The 18098-nt window shown below is 41.2% G+C and overlaps 1 protein-coding gene across 3 annotated transcripts in view; it reads left to right on the top strand.

Moving 5' to 3' along the window:
* The window catches only part of DNAAF9 (dynein axonemal assembly factor 9), a 155951-nt gene that overhangs the window by 81317 nt on the left and 56536 nt on the right, over positions 1–18098 (top strand). For all 3 annotated transcript variants that reach the window (XM_049869255.1, XM_049869257.1, XM_049869256.1), the window contains one exon: positions 13604–13707. In XM_049869255.1, the coding sequence (XP_049725212.1) occupies positions 13604–13707 (104 nt within the window). The remainder of the gene's footprint in view (positions 1–13603; positions 13708–18098) is intronic.

Raw genomic sequence — 18098 nt, 5'->3', positions numbered from 1 at the left:
TTTCCTGGCTCTCGGCTCTCAGGGCTCTTGGTTTCACTCTTCTGAGCTTTTGGATTTGCCTTCTGAGCTCGTGGCTCTGGACTTTGGGCTTGTGGGGTACACACTGTCATTCTTTTTTCACGAAAACATAGCACCTTTGCAGCTGAGTAGTTTTATCAGCCTGCTTCCTACCAGTAAAATTTGGTGATGGGGGGCGGTCCAACGATATACTTTCATTCTAAGCTCTTTCATTCCACAGTGGCAGTGTTTCTGCTGATATAAAATTCTCAAGAACCTTGTGGGTCTTGGGTGGGTTTCACAGGGATTCGCTCCGTGCTCTTTTTTGATTCCCTCAAAATAACATTTTCTTATGAGCCCTATTCTTCCCCGGTTGGATGTAGCCTTCTTATGGAGGCAGAGTTCTGACCTACTTCACAAATTCCTCAGCCTCTACTAAGCAAATCCTCTTTCTGGATAATTTGTTCTTCTGTTGAAAATATTCTGTCTGGTGGCAAATTCCTCTACTTGTTTTTGGATCACCAGTTCAGCTTCTGCTGCTCCGTTCACGTAGAAGACAAAGCTCAAGGAGTTCTGGTTTTCCATCCACGTAATTCTGGAGTGATAATAGAATTTGTTATCAAGCCTGTGGTCCGTATGTACATGCGTACAGCTCCTGCATTTCTGCCTCTCCAGGTCCTAGTGCAAAAGACTAGAGAGTTAGGAACATTTGCTGAAGACATGGGGTGTGACAGTGCTACCAGCCTTGGATCAAGATTGCCTAATGCTTTAAAAGCAGGTTGTGGGCACAACACAGACGTGATTGTGCTTTGGTATAAGGGAGCCAATTATAATATTTAACATGGATATTTGCCAAAATTTGTTTGTACCTTCATAGCAAAGGCCCTTGTTAGAAAAATAATCTTGCATTGTATTGAGTTATCCAGCAAGATTCCGTGTGTCCTGAGGTCTCTGAGGAAGAATAAAGGGCGCAGCCAGGGACTTTCAGGGCCTGGCCAGTCACTATTTTGAGAGCTTACATTTCAAACTTCCTTAGTTCCTGAGGGAAATCTAGTTTGAATTGGGAGATGGTTTTCTGAGGCAGGAAAATTCAGTAGAAGCAGAAAATTTACAAAGGAGTTCTCCCCTGGCTGTGTGTTAACTTTGGAGTTCAGGCCAGGAGCTGATCTGTGGGGCTTGAAGTTTATACAATTTGAGGGCTCTCTTAAAGAAAAATAATACAAAATTGTTAGAGCTCTTCTCATGGTGTTAGAAGGAGGCCTGGGCAAGAGGAGGGGCCTTGGTAAATCTGCGTCTAATTGAAACTCTGCTGAGCTTGAAATTGATCTGTCCCCATCCACTGAGGGCATTTACCTTGAAAGCTCTCAATTGATCTTTTATACCATGAGCCCCATAGAAGTTGAGAACATGCCCGAGGTTATAGCCAAGTTAATGGCAACATCTGGAGGGAGTTCAGGTCTTCTGATGTTCAATCCAGAGATGTTTCGCTACACTACTTATGGATGAGAAGAATGGTGCTTCCTTGACCTTGAAATGGTTCCAGCTCTGCAACAGTTTTCACTGCACTGGTTAGTGGCTTCTTCTATCACGAGGTTTCTTGTAATGTGGCTTCCCATTCACTCATGTCCTTCATTTGCCCTTCTCTGCCCTGCTGGCCTTGGCCAGGCAGACTGTCCAGTACCTGAGCCTTAGGAGCCCACTTTCAAGTTTTACCACATGGGCCTATATCCCCAAACAATGTCTCGTTTTTTAACTTAATTAATACAAATGGAGTTATGCTGTGCGTATTCTCCTGGGACTTGCTTTTCTGCTTGATGTTATGTTCCAGATTGTTCTGTGAAATGCCTTTTCATGTTATTCATGTTTCTTTTGGATTATTTTTTTTTTCCTGCTAGATTTGTAAAAGTTCTATATAAATTTGGGGTACCAATCCTTGGTCAGTTATGCATATCATAAATATTTTCTTCTACTTTGTGACTTGCCTTTTTATTTTATTTATGATTTTTTTAATGAATAAAAATTCTTAATTTTAATGTAGGCAAAATAATTGATCTCTTCATATGAAGTCCATGTATTTTGGACTTGTTTAAGAAATACTTCATCATGAGGTCTCAAAGATATTCTCCTATGTTAATGTCTAAAATTATTAGTTTTTCCAGAATTCACGTGGATTGATCTTTGAAAGTGATGAGCTTTTTTTTTTTTTTTAAAAGATAGATAACCAATAACTTAGGCAAGTTATTGAAAAATCACTTACCTATAACGCCAACTGTTATAATCAAGCGTCCCTTAATGTGTGCAGCTATTAATAGACTCTCTATTCTGTTCCATTAGTCAATTTGTCCCTGAGCAAATACCACACTCTCATTAGTTAATATAGATTTATAGTATATTTATATGTGGTAAGCAAGTTCCCATACCTTGTTTTTCTTACTCAGGAATATCTTGACCATTCTTGACCCTTTGCATTTATTGACATTTGAAATAGGTTTGTCAGAATTATCAAAAACCTGTTGGAATTTTTTTCCTAAAATTTAAAGATCATTTTTGGGGAAATTTGACATTTTTACTATGTCAGCTAAGTAGATCTGAGATTTTCAAGCCATGAACATGTTATCTAATTAGGTCATCTTTAATGTCTTTAAATATAATTTTGTAATTTTCTCCTTATTAGCTTTATTCCTTACTACTTTATACCTGTTTCCTTATAACACTTCTAAACCTGAATGCACATAATAACGTAGCCTTAAAATATAAACCAAAAGATGACACTTATAAGGAGAACTGGAAAAATCCACCATAACTAACACCCTCTTTTCAGTAATTGTTAAATACAACAGACCAAAGACAAAACAGAACACATACCCACAAAAAATCAATAAAGAGAACACAACAAACAAGCTTGATCTAATGGACAAATATAGAACACTATAGCCAACAAACAGAGAACCTATATCAAGCATACACAGAATACTTATGAAAACTGGCTACAAAGGGGCTGAAAAGCAAGTCTCAAAAAATTTTAATGGATTGCTATCACACTGACCTCCACTTTTTATGACAATAAAATAAATCATGGAAACCCTGCTGGCATAGTGGTAAAGAGCTGCTAACCAGAAGGTTGGCAGTTCGAATCCACCAGGCTCTCCTTGGAAACTATGGGGCAGTTCCACTCTGTCCTTTAGGGTTGCTATGAGTCAGAATTGACTCAATGGCAACAGGTTTGGATTTTTTTTGGTTTTGGTCTAACATCATAGTGCTGGATTATGGTTTTTGTGGGGTTTTATGGTTTTTTTCCCTATGCCTGATGACCTTAGTTTTTTAATTAGAACATTTTGGCTATTTACATTTACTGAAATTTAAAATGTATTTGGTATTTATTTTTATATTTTATTTTGTAATATCTACTTGTTTTGCCTTGTCTATATTTGTTTTCTTTCAGGTTGAATATTACTTCATTGCCTTTTTCCCCCCACAACTTTTTTTTTTTTTTTTGGTCAATCTGATGAAACATATCTCATAAGGAAGGGAGTGTTTGGTACTCCCTTCCCCAATTTTTTTGAGTCAGTAGAGCTCTTTAAACAGCTTTATTGTGGTATAGTTGACACATAGTAAATTGCAGAAGTTTACAGTATATCACTGATAAGTTTTGACATAAGTATGCACACATGAAGCCATCACTGCATTCAAAATAATGAAAATGTCCATCCTCCACGAAAGTTTCTTCATGCCTTCCTCCTGACAGTCCTTACCCCACTTTCCATGTCCGGGGCTGTTTGTCTTTTTGTTGTTCAGTTGTAGGAGCCCTTTATGTATTCTGGATATTAAACCCTTAGCAGATCTATGATTTGCAGATATTTTCTCCTGTTCTGTAAATTGTCTCTTCACTTTCTTGCTAATGTTCTTTGATGCACAAAAGTTTTTAATTTTGATGAAGCCTGATTTATTTTTTCTTTTGTTGCTCATGGTTTTGGTGTCATATCTAAGAATCCACTGTCAAGAATAAGATCCTAAAGATTTACCTCTATGTTTTCTTCTAAGAGTTTTATGGTTTTAAAACGTTCTTATATTTAGGTCCTTGATACATTTTGTAGATAATTTTCACGTATGATGTGAGGTAGTGGTCCAACTTCATTCTTGTACATTTGGGGATCCAGTTGTTCCAGCCCCATGTGTTTAAGAGACTGTTCTTTCCTCATTGAACTGACTTGCTTCCCTTGTCAAGTATCAGTCGGCCATATACAACTCAACAGCAAAAAGACAAACAATTAAAAAATGGACAAAGGAGTTGAATAGACATTTTTCCAAAGAAGATATACAGATGACCAATAAGCATTTGAAAAGACGGTCAACATCATTAGTCCTTAGGGAAATGCAACTCAAAACTACAACAAGATATCATTTCACAGTCACTAGGATGGCTACAATCGGAAAAATGGAAATTAACAAGTGTCAGCAAGGATGTGGAGAAATTGGAACCCTTGTGCATCATTGGTGAGAATGTGAAGCGGTGCAGCCACTGTGGTAAACAGTACAGCAGTTCCTCAAAAAGTTAAACATAGAATTACCTTATGATCCAGCAATTCCACTTCTGGGTATGTACCCAAGAGACTTGCAAGCAGGGACTCAAGCAGATGCTTGTACACCAGTGTTCATTGCAGCATTATTCACAGCACCCAAAAGGTGGAAACAACCCAAGTATCGTCAACAGATGAGTGGGTAGAAAAATGTGATACATCTGTACAATGGAATATTACTCAGCCGTAAAGAGAAGTGAACTTCTGATTCATGCTAAGCATGGATGAACCTTGAAGACAGTGTGCTGAGGAAATAAATCATGCACAAAAGGACAAGTATTATATGATCCCACTTATTTGAAATAGATAGGATAGACAAATGCTTAGAGATAGAGGTTTATTAATGGTTACCAGAGGCTGCAGGGGAGGAAGAATGGGAGTAATTTTGAAGGGGTACTGAGTTTCTGTTACTTTTGGAAATGGATAATGGTGATGTTAGCACAACATGTGAAAGTAATTAATGTCACTGAATGGTACACTCAAAAAAGGCTAAAATGGCAAAAACGTGTATATATATATATATATAAACTCGAGGGCACTGGGTTTGGGTTATATATATATATATATGTTTTACCATAGTAAAATTTTTTTAAAAATCAATTAGCCATAGATGTATGGGGCAATAGACATTCTTAACCTTCACAAAGAAGAGAATTTACTTCTATTAGATCAAATGTTATTTTACAAGAAGATGGAATTTCTGGCAGTTATGTTGGTGCTCATAACTATGTTGGTAAAGTGTCCATTATTTTAAGTGGTAATTCCTTTTCAGTGATTAAGAAAATTTCAAAATATGTGAATCATCCTCTGAGAAAATAATGAATAGTAAATCCCTATGGAAATCTGAAAAACAACTTTATCCATGTCTTTATTCTCTTCCTGAACAGGACAAAGGTCCTTCCTTCCCCCAACTTTCAAGACAGTGTTATTGTATTCAATTACAGTTCTCTCTCTTTTTTTTTTTTTTAACCCCCCAAGACATTATTAGTTATATCCGTTCGGTATTTCTCTAGATATGCACACATTTTTACTCCTTTTCGGGGCCTATCTTCTCACCTGAATCTCAAATCTTCCATCTGAGGTTATTTTTTCCTTTTGCTTGATTTGAAATACATTCTTCGCAATTCACTAAAATGAAGGTACCTCTCAGTTTTTATGTATTTGTTAATATCTGAATTTTGCTCCCCCCTTCCCCTGCCTTTTTTAAAAGCATAATGTCAGTGGGTGTATTATTCCAGACTGACAGTTAATTTTTCTCAGCACTGTGAAGATAGTATTCCAGTTTCTGGGTTCTATGATTGCTTCTGAGAAGTCACCGTCAGACTGATTGTTCTTTTGTAGTTCATCTCTTTTCTCTGGCTGCCTTTCTCATCATTGTCTTAAATTTTCTACACTCTACTACGATCTTTCTAGTTATGAATTCCTTTTCGTTCACCCTTATTGAGATTTGTTGGGCTTCCTGAACCTGAGATTTGGTGTCTTTCAACAGTCCTTGAAAATTATCTGTCTTATTGTATCTCTTCAAATATTGCCTCTTCTTACAGAGTTCTACTCTTCACGTATGGGATCTCCATGAGTCGGATGGAATCCACTCAGTGGCAACTAACAACAGCTATAAATATTGCCTCTTCTCCATTTTCTCTTTCTCCTCTGCTTTTATAACTCCAATTAGATGTGTTACACCTATTCATTCTTTACTAGGTGACTCTCTCCCTCTTTTTCATATTTTCCATCTTCTTGTTTTCTATGCCACATTCATGATAATCTCTTCAGCTCTCTGTTCCAGCTCACTAATTCTTTACACACCTATGACTAATCTACTTTTAAATTTGTCAATTAGTTTTTAATTTTAATTATTATATTTCTGTAAAAAACGACGTGGGAGCAGTGTCTGACCTCCTCTAACTTCATAAGGGGAAAGGAAAATGAAGATCAACAGCCCAAGTTTGATTACTGTGAGGAAGAGGTCAGACACACCTCCTCTCTCTGCCATCTTTACTAATTCTGACACCAGCCTTCCCTCCCATCACACCCTCTCCTTCTCTGTTGGGTTCAGTAAGTCATTGGAGTGGCCACGCAGAACACACAAACCGTACTCACGATTATGGGGTTAATTAGGGGGAAAAAAAAAATTTTTTTAGGGAAGTAACAGGTTACAATTCAGGCTCAGGAACACTCAAGGATACAGTTCTTTTATCTGCACAGCCTCTTCTCAGCCATGCTCACAGGCACACCTCTCCCTGGCCGTATGCTACTGCCCAAAGGCACTCAGCTTTCTCTCTCCATGGGCTGGGAAGCTCACCTCAGGCCTCCTGCTGTCGGGTCTCACCATCTTCAAGGTTACAGCTCACTCTCTGTCTCAGTCTCCTGGTTCCATGAGCTTCTCAAAACACTCTCTGCTCCTGGCTATTTTTCATTGGTAGTAGTGAAATCTTCTCTTTCCTGCCTCTGGGATGGCTTATTTCAAGCCCAGCAAGGTGGCAACACTAACCAGTCCCTTTGGTGGGCTACCATTATCATGTCTGCACAGTGCTGCCCGGTCACCTGAGTGGGAGCTACAAGACCATGGCTAGAAAGGCCACACAAAAGCAGTCCATCACATTGCAATTTTTTTTCTTTTCTGTTATTTCCATTTGATTTTTTTCCTACATCTATTTGTGCTTTTTGTTTGTTTGTCTCTTATACCTTAATCATGTTTGTAGTTTCTTGTGATAATTTCAATGAGTTTTCTTTTCTGTATCTGATCCTGCTCTTCGTAGTTGCTGCTGGATCTCACTCATAGTACTTTCTTTACTTGAGTGCTTTATTATTTGTGATGTATTCTTTGGAGCTTTATTTGTGGAAATTCTTTTATGTCTGCACTGAAGTTAGTTTTCCCCAGCAAGAATTTATGTTTTTACTTGCCAGACATCTGGGGGCACTACCAACCTAGAATTCCTCTAAACTTAATTCTCTGGTTAAATTTTTTAGGCCACCCAGGTAATGATAATAATAATAGGCAACATCATATAGTATTTTCTATATCCAGGCACTGTTCTATGCTATTTACATGCACTGTCTTATTTTATCCTCGTAACCGTATTAGAAAGTACTGTTAATTGTCCCCATTTACAAAGGAGTTAGTTGAGGTACAAAGCAGGTGATTAACCTGAAGCCATACAGCTAGTAAGTAGAGGAGATGGGATTTAAGTCAGACAGACTCCTGACTCCACTGTCAGTGCTCCTAGCTACAACTTTGTTGCATTCTTATCCTATGTTGTTGTTAGGTGCCATCGAGTCAGTACTGACTTACAGCAACCTTGTGTACAACCGAATGAAACACTGCCCAGTCCTGCGCCATCCTCAGAATTATTGCTGTGCTTAAGCCCGTTGTTGCAGCCACTGTATCAGTCCATCTTGTTGAGGGTCTTTTTTGCTGACACACTACCAAGCATGATATCCTTCTCCAGGGACTGATCCCTCCTGATAAACATATCCAAAGTATGTGAGATGTAGTCTCGCCATCCTTGCTCTAAGGAGCATTCTGGTTGTACTTCCCCCAAGACAGATTTGTTCATTCTTTTGGCAGTCCACGGTATATTCAATATTCTTCGCCAATACCACAATTCAAAGGCGTCAATTCTTCTTCTATCTTCTTTATTCATCGTCCAGCTTTTGCATGCATATGAGGCAGTTGAAAACACCATGGCTTGGGTCAGGCGCACCTTAGTCCTCAAGACATCTTTGCTTTTCAATACTTTAAAGAGGTCTTTTGCCCAATGCAGTGCGTCTTTTGAATTCTTGACTGCTGCTTCCATGGCTGTTGATTGTGGAACCAAGTAAAATGAAATCCTTGACAACCTCAATCTTTTCTCCATTAATCATGATGTTGCTTATTGGTCCAGTTGTGAGGATTTTTGTTTTCTCTCTTTTGAGGTGTAATCCCTACTGAAGGCTGTTGTCTTTGATCTTTATCAGTAAGTGCTTCAAGTCCACTTCACTTTCAGCAAGCAAGGTTGTATCATCTGTATAACACAGGTTGTTAAAGAGCCTTCCTCCAGTCCTGATGTCCCATTCTTCTTCATATAGTCCAGCTTCTCAGATTATTTGCTCAGTATACAGATTGAATAGGTATGGGGAAAGAATACAACCCTGACGGACAACTTTTCTGACTTTAAACCACACGGTATCCTCTTGTTCTGTTCAAACTACTTCTTGATGTATGTACAGATTCCTCATGAGCACAATTAAGTGTTCCAGAATTCCCATTCTGCATAATGTTATCCATAATTTGTTATGATCCACACAGTCGAATGCCTTAGCATAGTCAATAAAACAGGTAAACATCTTTCTGGTATTCTCTGCTTTCAGCCAGGATCCATCTGACATCAGCAGTGATATCCCTGGTTCCATGTCCTCTCTAAATCTGGCTTGAATTTCTGCCAACTCTTTGTCTATATATTGCTGTAGCTACTTTTGAATGATCTTTAGCAAAATTTTGCTTGCTTGTGATATTAATGATATTGATCAAGAATTTCCACATTCGGTTGGATCACCTTTCTTGGGAATAGGCATAAAGGTGGATCTCTTCCAGTTGGTTGGCCAGGTTGCTGTCTTCCAAATTTCTTGGCAAAGACAAGTGAGCCACTTCCAGGGCTGCATCCAACTGTTGAAATATCTCAGTTGGTATTCCATCAATTCCCGGAGCCTTGTTTTCCACCAGTGCCTTCAGTGCAGCTTGGACTTCTTCGTTCATTACTATCGGTTCCTGATCGTATGTTATCTCCCGAAATCGTTAAACATCCACCAATTCTTTTTGGTATAGTGACTCTGTGTATTCCTTCCATCTTCTTTTGATGCTTCCTGCACTATTTAATAAAAATTTTCCCTATAGAATCCTTCAGTATTGCAACTTGAGGCTTAAATTTTTTCTTCCCCCTAAAAATAGAGTCAACCTTAATGACATGAATGGAATCAAGCTTTCAAGACCTTCATTTGCTAATGTGGCACAACTCAAAATGAGAAGAAACAGCTGAAAACATCCATTAATAATCAGAACCTGGAATATATGAAGTATGAATCTAGGAAAATTGGAAATCATCAAAAATGAAATGGAACACATAAAGATTGATATTCTAGGCATTAGTGAGCTGAAGTGTACTAGTATTGGTCATTTTGAATTGGACAATCATATGGTGTATTTTGCCAGGAATGACAACTTGAAGAGGAATGGCATTGCATTCATCCTCAAAAAGAACATTTCAAGATCTGTCCTGAAGTACAATGCGGTCAGTGATAGGATAATATCCATACCCCTATAAGGAAGACCAGTTAATATGACTATTATTCAAATTTATGCACCAGCCACTAAGGCCAAAGTTGAAGAAATTGAAGATTTTTACCAGCTTATGCAGTCTGAAATTAATCAAACATGCAATCAGGATGCCCTGATAATTATTGATGTTTGGAACTCAAAAGTTGAAAACAAAGAAGGATTAGTAGCTGGAAAATATGGCCTTGGTGATAGAAACGATGCCAGAGATCACATGATTGAATTTTGCAAGACCAACGACTTCTTCATTCCAAATACCTTTTTTCACCAACATAAACAGTGACTGCACACATGGACCTTGCCAGATGGAATACACAGGAATCAAATCGACAACATCTGTGGAAAGAGACGATGGAAAAGCTCAATATCAGTTAGAACAAGGCCAGGAGCCGACTGCAGATCAGACCATCAATTGCTCGTATGCAAGTTCAAGATGAAACTGAAGAAAATTAGAGCAAGTCCATGAGAGCCAAAGCATATCCCACCTGAATTTAGAGACCACCTCAAGAATAGATTTGACATGTTGAACATTAATGACCGAAGACCAGACAAGTTGTGAAAGGACATCATACATGAAGAAAGCAAGAGGTCATTAAAAAGACAGGAGAGAAAGAAAAGACCTAAATGGATGTCAGAAGAGACTCTGCAACTTGCTTTTGAATGTTGAGTAGCTAAGCAAAAGGAAAAAATGATGAAGTAAAAAAGCTGAACAGGAGACTTCAAAGGGCGGCTCGAAAAGACAAAGTAATGTATTATGATGACATTCGCAAAGACCTGGAGATAGAAAACCAAAAGGGAAGAACACACTCAGCATTTCTCAGGCTGAATTAACAGCATTTTGGCATCAGACAAATCTGGGTCCTGTACCTGGCTCCACCACCAAATAGATGTGTGACTTTGGCAGAAACCTCTGAGCTTGTTTCCCCAGCAGTTCTATAAGAATAATAATACCACCTCTTAGGATTATTGTGAAGATGGAAAACTATGATGTATGTGACATGCTTGGTGCTTAGTAAATACTGAGTAAAACCTGTTTCTGCTTCTTTGACAGAACAGAGATTAAACAGTGTTCCAGGGGATCTGTACTAGATATGGATGAGAAGAAAGTCAGAAATTTTTTATCAGTAGGGGCGAATGGAGGGCCAACAGTTTCAAAAGCTCAGTGACATCAGAGGACTGGGTATTGGGAGTGAGATAGCTAAAAGGATGGCTCTAACAAAGAGAAATTTATTCTCTCATGGTCTAGGAGGCCAGAAGTCCAAATTCAAAGTGCCAGCTCCAGGGAAAGGCTTTCTCTGTCTATTGACTCTAGGGGAAAATCCTTGTCATCAGTCTTCCTCGGTTGAGGAGCTTCTTAGCACAGGGACCCAGGATCCAAAGGACACGTGCTGCTCCCGGCACTGCATTCTTGGTGGTATAAGGTCCCCCATCTCTCTGCTCGCTTCTCTCTTTTATATCTCAAAGGAGATTGGCTCAAGACACAATCTCATCTTGTAGATTGAATCTTGCCTCATTAACATAACTGGGCTAATCCCGTCTCATCAACATCATAGAGGTAGATGTCATAGATTCAATTATGTCCCCCTCCAAAAATGTGTATATCAGTTTGGCTGGGCCATGATCCCCAGTATTGTGTGGTTGTCCTCCATTTTGTGATTGTAATTTTATGTTACAGAGGAATAAGGTGAGATTGTAACACCCTTACTAAGGTCATAGCCCTGATCCAATGTAAAGGGAGTTTCCCTGGGTTGCGGCCTGCACCACCTTTTATCTTACAAGAGATAAAAGGAAAGGGAAGCAAGCAGAGAGTTGGGGACCTCATACCAGCAAGAAAGCAGTGCCAGAAGCAGAGTGTGTCTTTTGGACTTGGGGTCCCTGTGCGGGGTAGCTCCTAGTCCAGGAGAAGATTGATGAGAAGGCCAACTGAGAGAGAAAAAGCCCTCCCCTGGAACTGATGCCCTGAATTTGGACCTTTAGCCTACTTTACAATCATACAATACTGGGAATCATGGGGGACACAATTAAATCTATAACAGATGCTGTAGTCAAAAAGTAGGTGCTATAGCTAAGCTTTCAGAGGTAAAAACACTCTGGTAGCTGCTTTACTGCAGCAGAGTTGTGACTGAGGAGAAGTGAGAACAGTGCGTGGATGCGCCTTCCCCCCTCCTCTCAGAAGGGATGGTAGTGTTGGCTCTGGAAGGGAAGACTGTGAACATGTTCAGAAGTTATCCAGGATATTGTGGCATGATCAGGAGGGCAGTAGATGTGTGATTGTGCCAGGGTGAAGGGGAATGGTCTGAGAGCAACAGTGAGGAGCCTACAGAACGAGGCTGGAGCATGAGTAGCCTCTTCTCAAGAGGACCCCATGGCAAAGCTGTGTGCAGGGAAAGCCAGGCTTTACTTGTTGAGAGGTGGAAGATTCACAGGGCTGGAACCTGGATGCCTTGGGTTGGGCTGGCCGGTCACTGGCTGTTGCTACCCCAGATTGTGAGGTTGTGGCACTAGTTACCTCCGACTAAACATCTGGTTCTTCCATTGATATTTAGACTCCAGACCATCTTTTTGTATCTAGAAATCGCCTCCACCTCCCCCAGTCTTCCCAACCCGCATTAACATGCACACAGACTCCCTTTCTTCTGAAATCCCACTTTCTCAGAAGTCTTCAAAACTTAGAGTCTCCAGGATTCCTCACCCATGATGAAAAGGCAGCTCTCAGACTCCTTGCCTTTTATCTTCATGTCACTACAACCTCTAGAGCTACAGCTTGAGGAACCAGCCTGCTTCTTTGTCTCCTGTCCTTTGCCTTAGCAGTAAGGTATTAATGACAACGTTCTCAAGCCTGTACCTTGAGATCCCAGGCTACTTTATCTCTTCTTTATATATGAAAACATGAAAAGAAACAGGGACACAAAGTATCCAGCTTGGACCAGCTCCAGAGAGCAGCTTCACCCATGTGCCTTATGGCTCTGAGTGCTTCATTTGAGTCCCCAAAGCAAGCCTAGGCCCAGCATGAGTCCTTGTCATCTTAGTTGTCCATCTTTTCTGTAGTTTGCTCCCTAGGGCCCATACTAAGCTGCCCTGTACAACTTTGGCTACCAAAAAACAGAAGCTGTCATTGGACTGAGTCCTTGTCCTGAGGAGCCCATGTCCAATGTCTACCTCCCACCCACTTTGTAGACCCTTCTTGTTGCCTAATGTAAATGTACCTTTGCTGGTCTCTGTCTTCCACAGGGACCCATAGGCTCCTTTCACCATTCCTTCCCACTGAGACCTTAGAGCCCCTTGTTGAGCCCTAATGAGGGATGTGCTCTCTTTAGGGCTGAGCCAGCATCTGCCAAGTCAGGATAAAGGAGCATCTATAAACTCAGGAATGGAGCAGGCATGCTTAAGCCATTTTTAGCATGTTTCCCTGGAAGGCACCGATAAGAGTGTGTAAATTTTGCCTCTCCCCATCAACTGACAGTTTATTCATGCATTACTTTTTCTAGTTCTTATGCAAAGACTGTGCCTGGTGCCTCATTTCTCTCTGAAGCCCTGAGAGGGTACACTGGCTTCCCCAGAGCACAGGGCGCAGCGCAGATAATCATGTAACTTAAGCGCTACTGATGTTGGTCTCTAGTTACCCCTCTGGCATGTCCTGGTACCTGTGAGAAGGACACTGGGATCTGGATTCCAGGATTGAGCCCTCCATCTCTGACCAGTTCTCTTTGCCTTGCAGGGAAAGTGCATTTCTTCTCTGGTGGCCTTCTGTTTTTTCACCGTCATCATGGAAGTATCATCATTTCCAAGAATCACATGAATTCCATTTCATTCTATGATGGGGTAGGTGTTTCACCAGTCCATGGCTTTGGTGTTCAGAAAGATATGCACACTTTTTTTTTTTTTTTTTTTTAATTGTGCTTTAGGTGAAAGTTAAGATACTCACACTTCTGAGGGGGAAAACCAGATGACTCCCCATCTCCCCACCACCACCATGGGGCAGGATGTCAGAAGCCAGCATTGCACTTGAGGCAGGCAGGCAGGGAGGTCGTGGACAGGCCTGAGCATCCTCAAACTTTGTCAACCTGTCTGCTCTGCCAAGGGCTTAGCCAGAAAGGGCTTCTGGGTCAGGAGGGCCAGTAGCTACCCATGCCCAATTCACTTATCCTAAATGGGACTAGGAAGAAGGATGAAGACGGCCTCCAGTGGCCCCTTGTAGATAACCTCCAACCCAAAGACACAAAGACTCACCCACTTAACAACTAAAAGGAAGCTGCATTGTTGGGAATCCACTTACCCATCAGTATGGGCACTTACCCAACAGTATGGGGAAGAATTATAAGTGAGCCAAAGAGGGAGAGAAATGACTAGCTTTTCTCTTGGGGGCTTAGCCCCACCTCCTTCACCCACTTAGCTTTAACCTTCAGCTCTATGAAAGCCCCATCCCCCAGAACTACCCTTTAACTTAACCAATCTGTACCAGCACTTGCCCTTAAGTAGGGGGAGGGGGGCTATGAGTTTCCCTTCACCTTCACCCCCTGTCCAGGGCACAGCTTGTGGACAGCCCCCTACTCTGCCTGGTCTCAGCCTCCTAATCAGCCTGTCTGGGAGCCAGGACAGAGACTAGGTGAGGTGGTATGGTCAGAGGGCCCAGAAAACAAATTCCGTGAGCAAGTCTTTCTTCCGCTTAGAGCCTGCTGCCTTAAAGACTGTTCAAAAAGGCAAGCCAAGCAATCTGACATATTGGTTGTCCCATGAGATAGAAAGAAGCTTTAATAGTAGGCTAAGGTGTCTTCCAACATCAGGAAAGGACAAATCATTCAAGAAACAATGCTATGACAACGTTGTTGTTGTTGTGTACCATAGAGTCAGCTCTGACTTATAACGACCCACAGGACAGAGAAGAACTGCCCTGTGGGATTTCTTAGGCTGTAATCTTTACAGGAGCAGATCACCAGGTCTTTTCTCCCAAGGAGCCACTAGTGGGTTCAAACCACTGACCTTTCAGTTAGCAGCCTAGGGCTTAGCCATTGTGACATCAGGGGTCCTTTGCTAGGATAATAGTTTAGCTCATTGCGGTGGCAGGGGAGGAGAGGAATGGGAATAGGTTCTTAACTCACATTAGAAATCAGCATAAACTTCTGACAGAGTAAAATTAAGTATTTTTATATTTCCCACTATAGAAAGAAGGATTAAAAATGAGTATTAAACCTGTAGGAGCAGGAGGACTTTCTAAGCTTAGCAACGATAGAGGCAATTCTAAAGGAAAAGTTCAGCAAATATGACCACTTAATAATTTAATGAATATAATTTTTTGATAATAATTTACTTTATCAAAGTATAATTTAAATACAATGAACTGTATTCTTTTAAAGATTTGGCAGATGTATCCACCTGTGACCCCACTATCCCAGTCAAGATACAGAAGATTTTCATCATCCCCAAGAGTTGCCTCATGCCCTTTGCTGTCCATCTTCCCCTCCACCCTTAAGGCAACCACTGTTTAACTTTCTGTGGCTCTAGATTAGTTTGCATTTTCTAAAATGTTACGGAAATGGAAAGCATGCATTATATACCCTTTTGAGTCTGGCATTTTTCACTCAGCATGATGATTTTTTTTTCATCCATGTTGTTGTATGTATCAATAGTTTGTTCCTTTTTACTGCTGAGTAGGATTCCACTGTATGGATATACCATAACATTTATCAGACCCTTGAATAATTTAAAACTTCTGAAAAAGTATTTCAAAAAGAGAATCAAAAGGCGGAAGTGGGAAAACCACTTTTGGTGATTAAAACAAATCATAATTTCTCTTCTATGAAGAGCAAGCTGGACACATGTTAACTGAAAACACTGAGTTTCAAGTCGGGGTGTTCAGAGGGCGTGAGGCTAGTTAACAAACCTGTGGAAGCACGTCAGAAGCAGCCTTGCAGTACGTGTGTAACAGTAAAAATAAATTAATTTTCCTCTATGTGAAAAAGGCAAGTCAATGAACGCATGGGGAGAATGACTGGAAGGAAGAGTATTGAAATATTAGCTATAGTTAGGTTTAGGTGATAGAGCTTTGGATTGATTTTTTTTAAAACCCTTTTTCTCTCTTCTATTTATATTTTTTTCAAATTTTTATTTAATAAACATATTACTCTTATAATGAAAAATTAAATGCTAAAAAAGAAAACTAAAACGCCTTCTGAGGGGAAGGGAAGAACGCTGTCTGATGGCTTGAGGAGCCACTTACCGAGGTTAAACCCTGATCACATCCTTCGGTTGACTCAAGCTTGGGTTGGGATTGTCAGCACCCCTTACCTGACCTCTGGCTGGTTGTGCTCCTGTGTCAGAGCCCACCCCGACTGGCAAACAACCCATCAGGTTACTTAAGCCTGACTTAGCCTAGACATGGGTGCCCCAGAAGGACAGGCAAGCCCCTCTCACCCTTCCCACGAGAAAACACTTCAGTCTCGCTGCATGGGCAGGCATGGGGTGAGCCTTCTAGGGTGAGTGGAAGCAAAGCACACTGGCCATTGACTTTCCCAGGGCTCTGCCAATTCTGCTTCGCCTTGTATTCTGGCTTCCCTAAAGGATGTCCACTTTTAGGTGCTTGGTACTCAGCAGAGGGTTCTAGCTCTCAAAGGAGGTAGCCTTCCTGAATCTGATGGGGAGGGGCGCCTGAACTGCTTTAGGAGCTGTGGTTCATCACAAGAACTAAGGCCCCCTCCAGGCACCTGTGGCACTCCAGCCCTCCAGGAGACACAGCAATGAGGGTCATAGAAATCTCTTTTTTTTTTCTAGTCTTCATTGTAGACTGGCATCAAATGAAAGCACAATTCTCTGAACAATTCTGCAGTATGTGTGTGTGTTGTGATCAAGGTACCTAGCTCCCAGATGACCTGGCTTGATATCTAGGGTTAGCTTTTTCTGTAACTTCTGGAATAGTGGCCAACCAGTGTTACCTTCAGACAATTCTGAGTGCTGTAACCCTCAATTGAGTATTAGAGGAGTACTGATTGGTGGGGACATCGGGATGAGCTTCAGGCAGGGGCTAGAAGTACCAGCTCTTGTCTGCTGCTCCATCCTCTTCACTAGTCTCTGAGGAGCTGGGAGTGGAGTGACTGCCTGGAGCGGTTGGAGGGGGGCAGGGGGCGGCAAGCAGACTCTGCCAGGGGAAGGGTGAGAGAAAGGAGTGTCTTTGCTCCTGGGGATACTGACACTGCTCCCTCTGAACCACAAGTCTGGTCCACCTGGGGCTTAGGTAAAGGGAGTTACTGGAATTTATCCCACTCTGCAGTGAAAAGGGTGATCTGTTCTTCCCATTCTGTTGGCCGATTTTCTTCAGGCCATTGAAGTGCAGAACTCTAACAGGGAAGTGGAAGACTAGTCCTAAGAGGCTCCAGAATCTCATCCAGACAGAGAGGAGCAGCAGGTCTGGCCCACTGCCCCGCTCTAGGAGCTCAGTACCCTGAGAGCTGAGCTTACCTTTAGCTTGTGTTGGAAAACCCAGGGCTGGAAAGCTTCAAGACCATCATTTCAGATGAGCCCTGAGGTCACTTTCATCTCTTCCTCTACACACACATATGTCTATGCAAGAGTACACATAAACACACATTCTCTTTTGCTTTTTGCTCATTATCGATTTGATACTAATTCAGGAGTTAGAGATGAAAGTGGAATTCTAAATGCCCTTTTTCCATGGAAGGGCAGATAATGGTTATCCCATCAGAGTACAAAGGTCTTCTCATATCCATGACTTACCAAAAAACCCACCAAACCCACTGCCGTCAAGTCGATTCCGACTCATAGCAATCCATGACTTGGTGGCCATAATTTCAAGTCTTTGCTGAATTCTCACTTTGTCAACAAGGCCTGCCTTGACCGCTCCCCCATACTTCCATTTTCCCTTTTATCGATCTACTTTCTTCTTCTTTCCATAGCACTTACCATCTTCTAACATACTACATAATTCAGTTACTTATTATGTTCATTGATTATTGTCTTTGTCCCCTCCCCACCCACTACCACTCCCAAAAAGACAGGGATCTTTATCTGCTTTGGTCAGTGCTGGATCCTGAGTTTCTAAAACAGTGGTTGGCATATAGCAAGCGCTATGTTGAATATTTGTTGAATGAATAAGTGAATGAAAGAAAGAAATTTTAACCTCTGGTTATTGCTGAACAGATTAGTTACTGCATAGAGTAGTAACTGCAGCTGCTTTGTTTCCAAGACAATGCCTGCTCTGT

Source organism: Elephas maximus, chromosome 25, assembly GCF_024166365.1.
Source record: "Elephas maximus indicus isolate mEleMax1 chromosome 25, mEleMax1 primary haplotype, whole genome shotgun sequence".
NCBI lineage: Eukaryota > Metazoa > Chordata > Mammalia > Proboscidea > Elephantidae > Elephas > Elephas maximus.
Note: the sequence above shows the minus strand (reverse complement) of the source record. Positions and strands in the feature narration are given on the sequence as shown.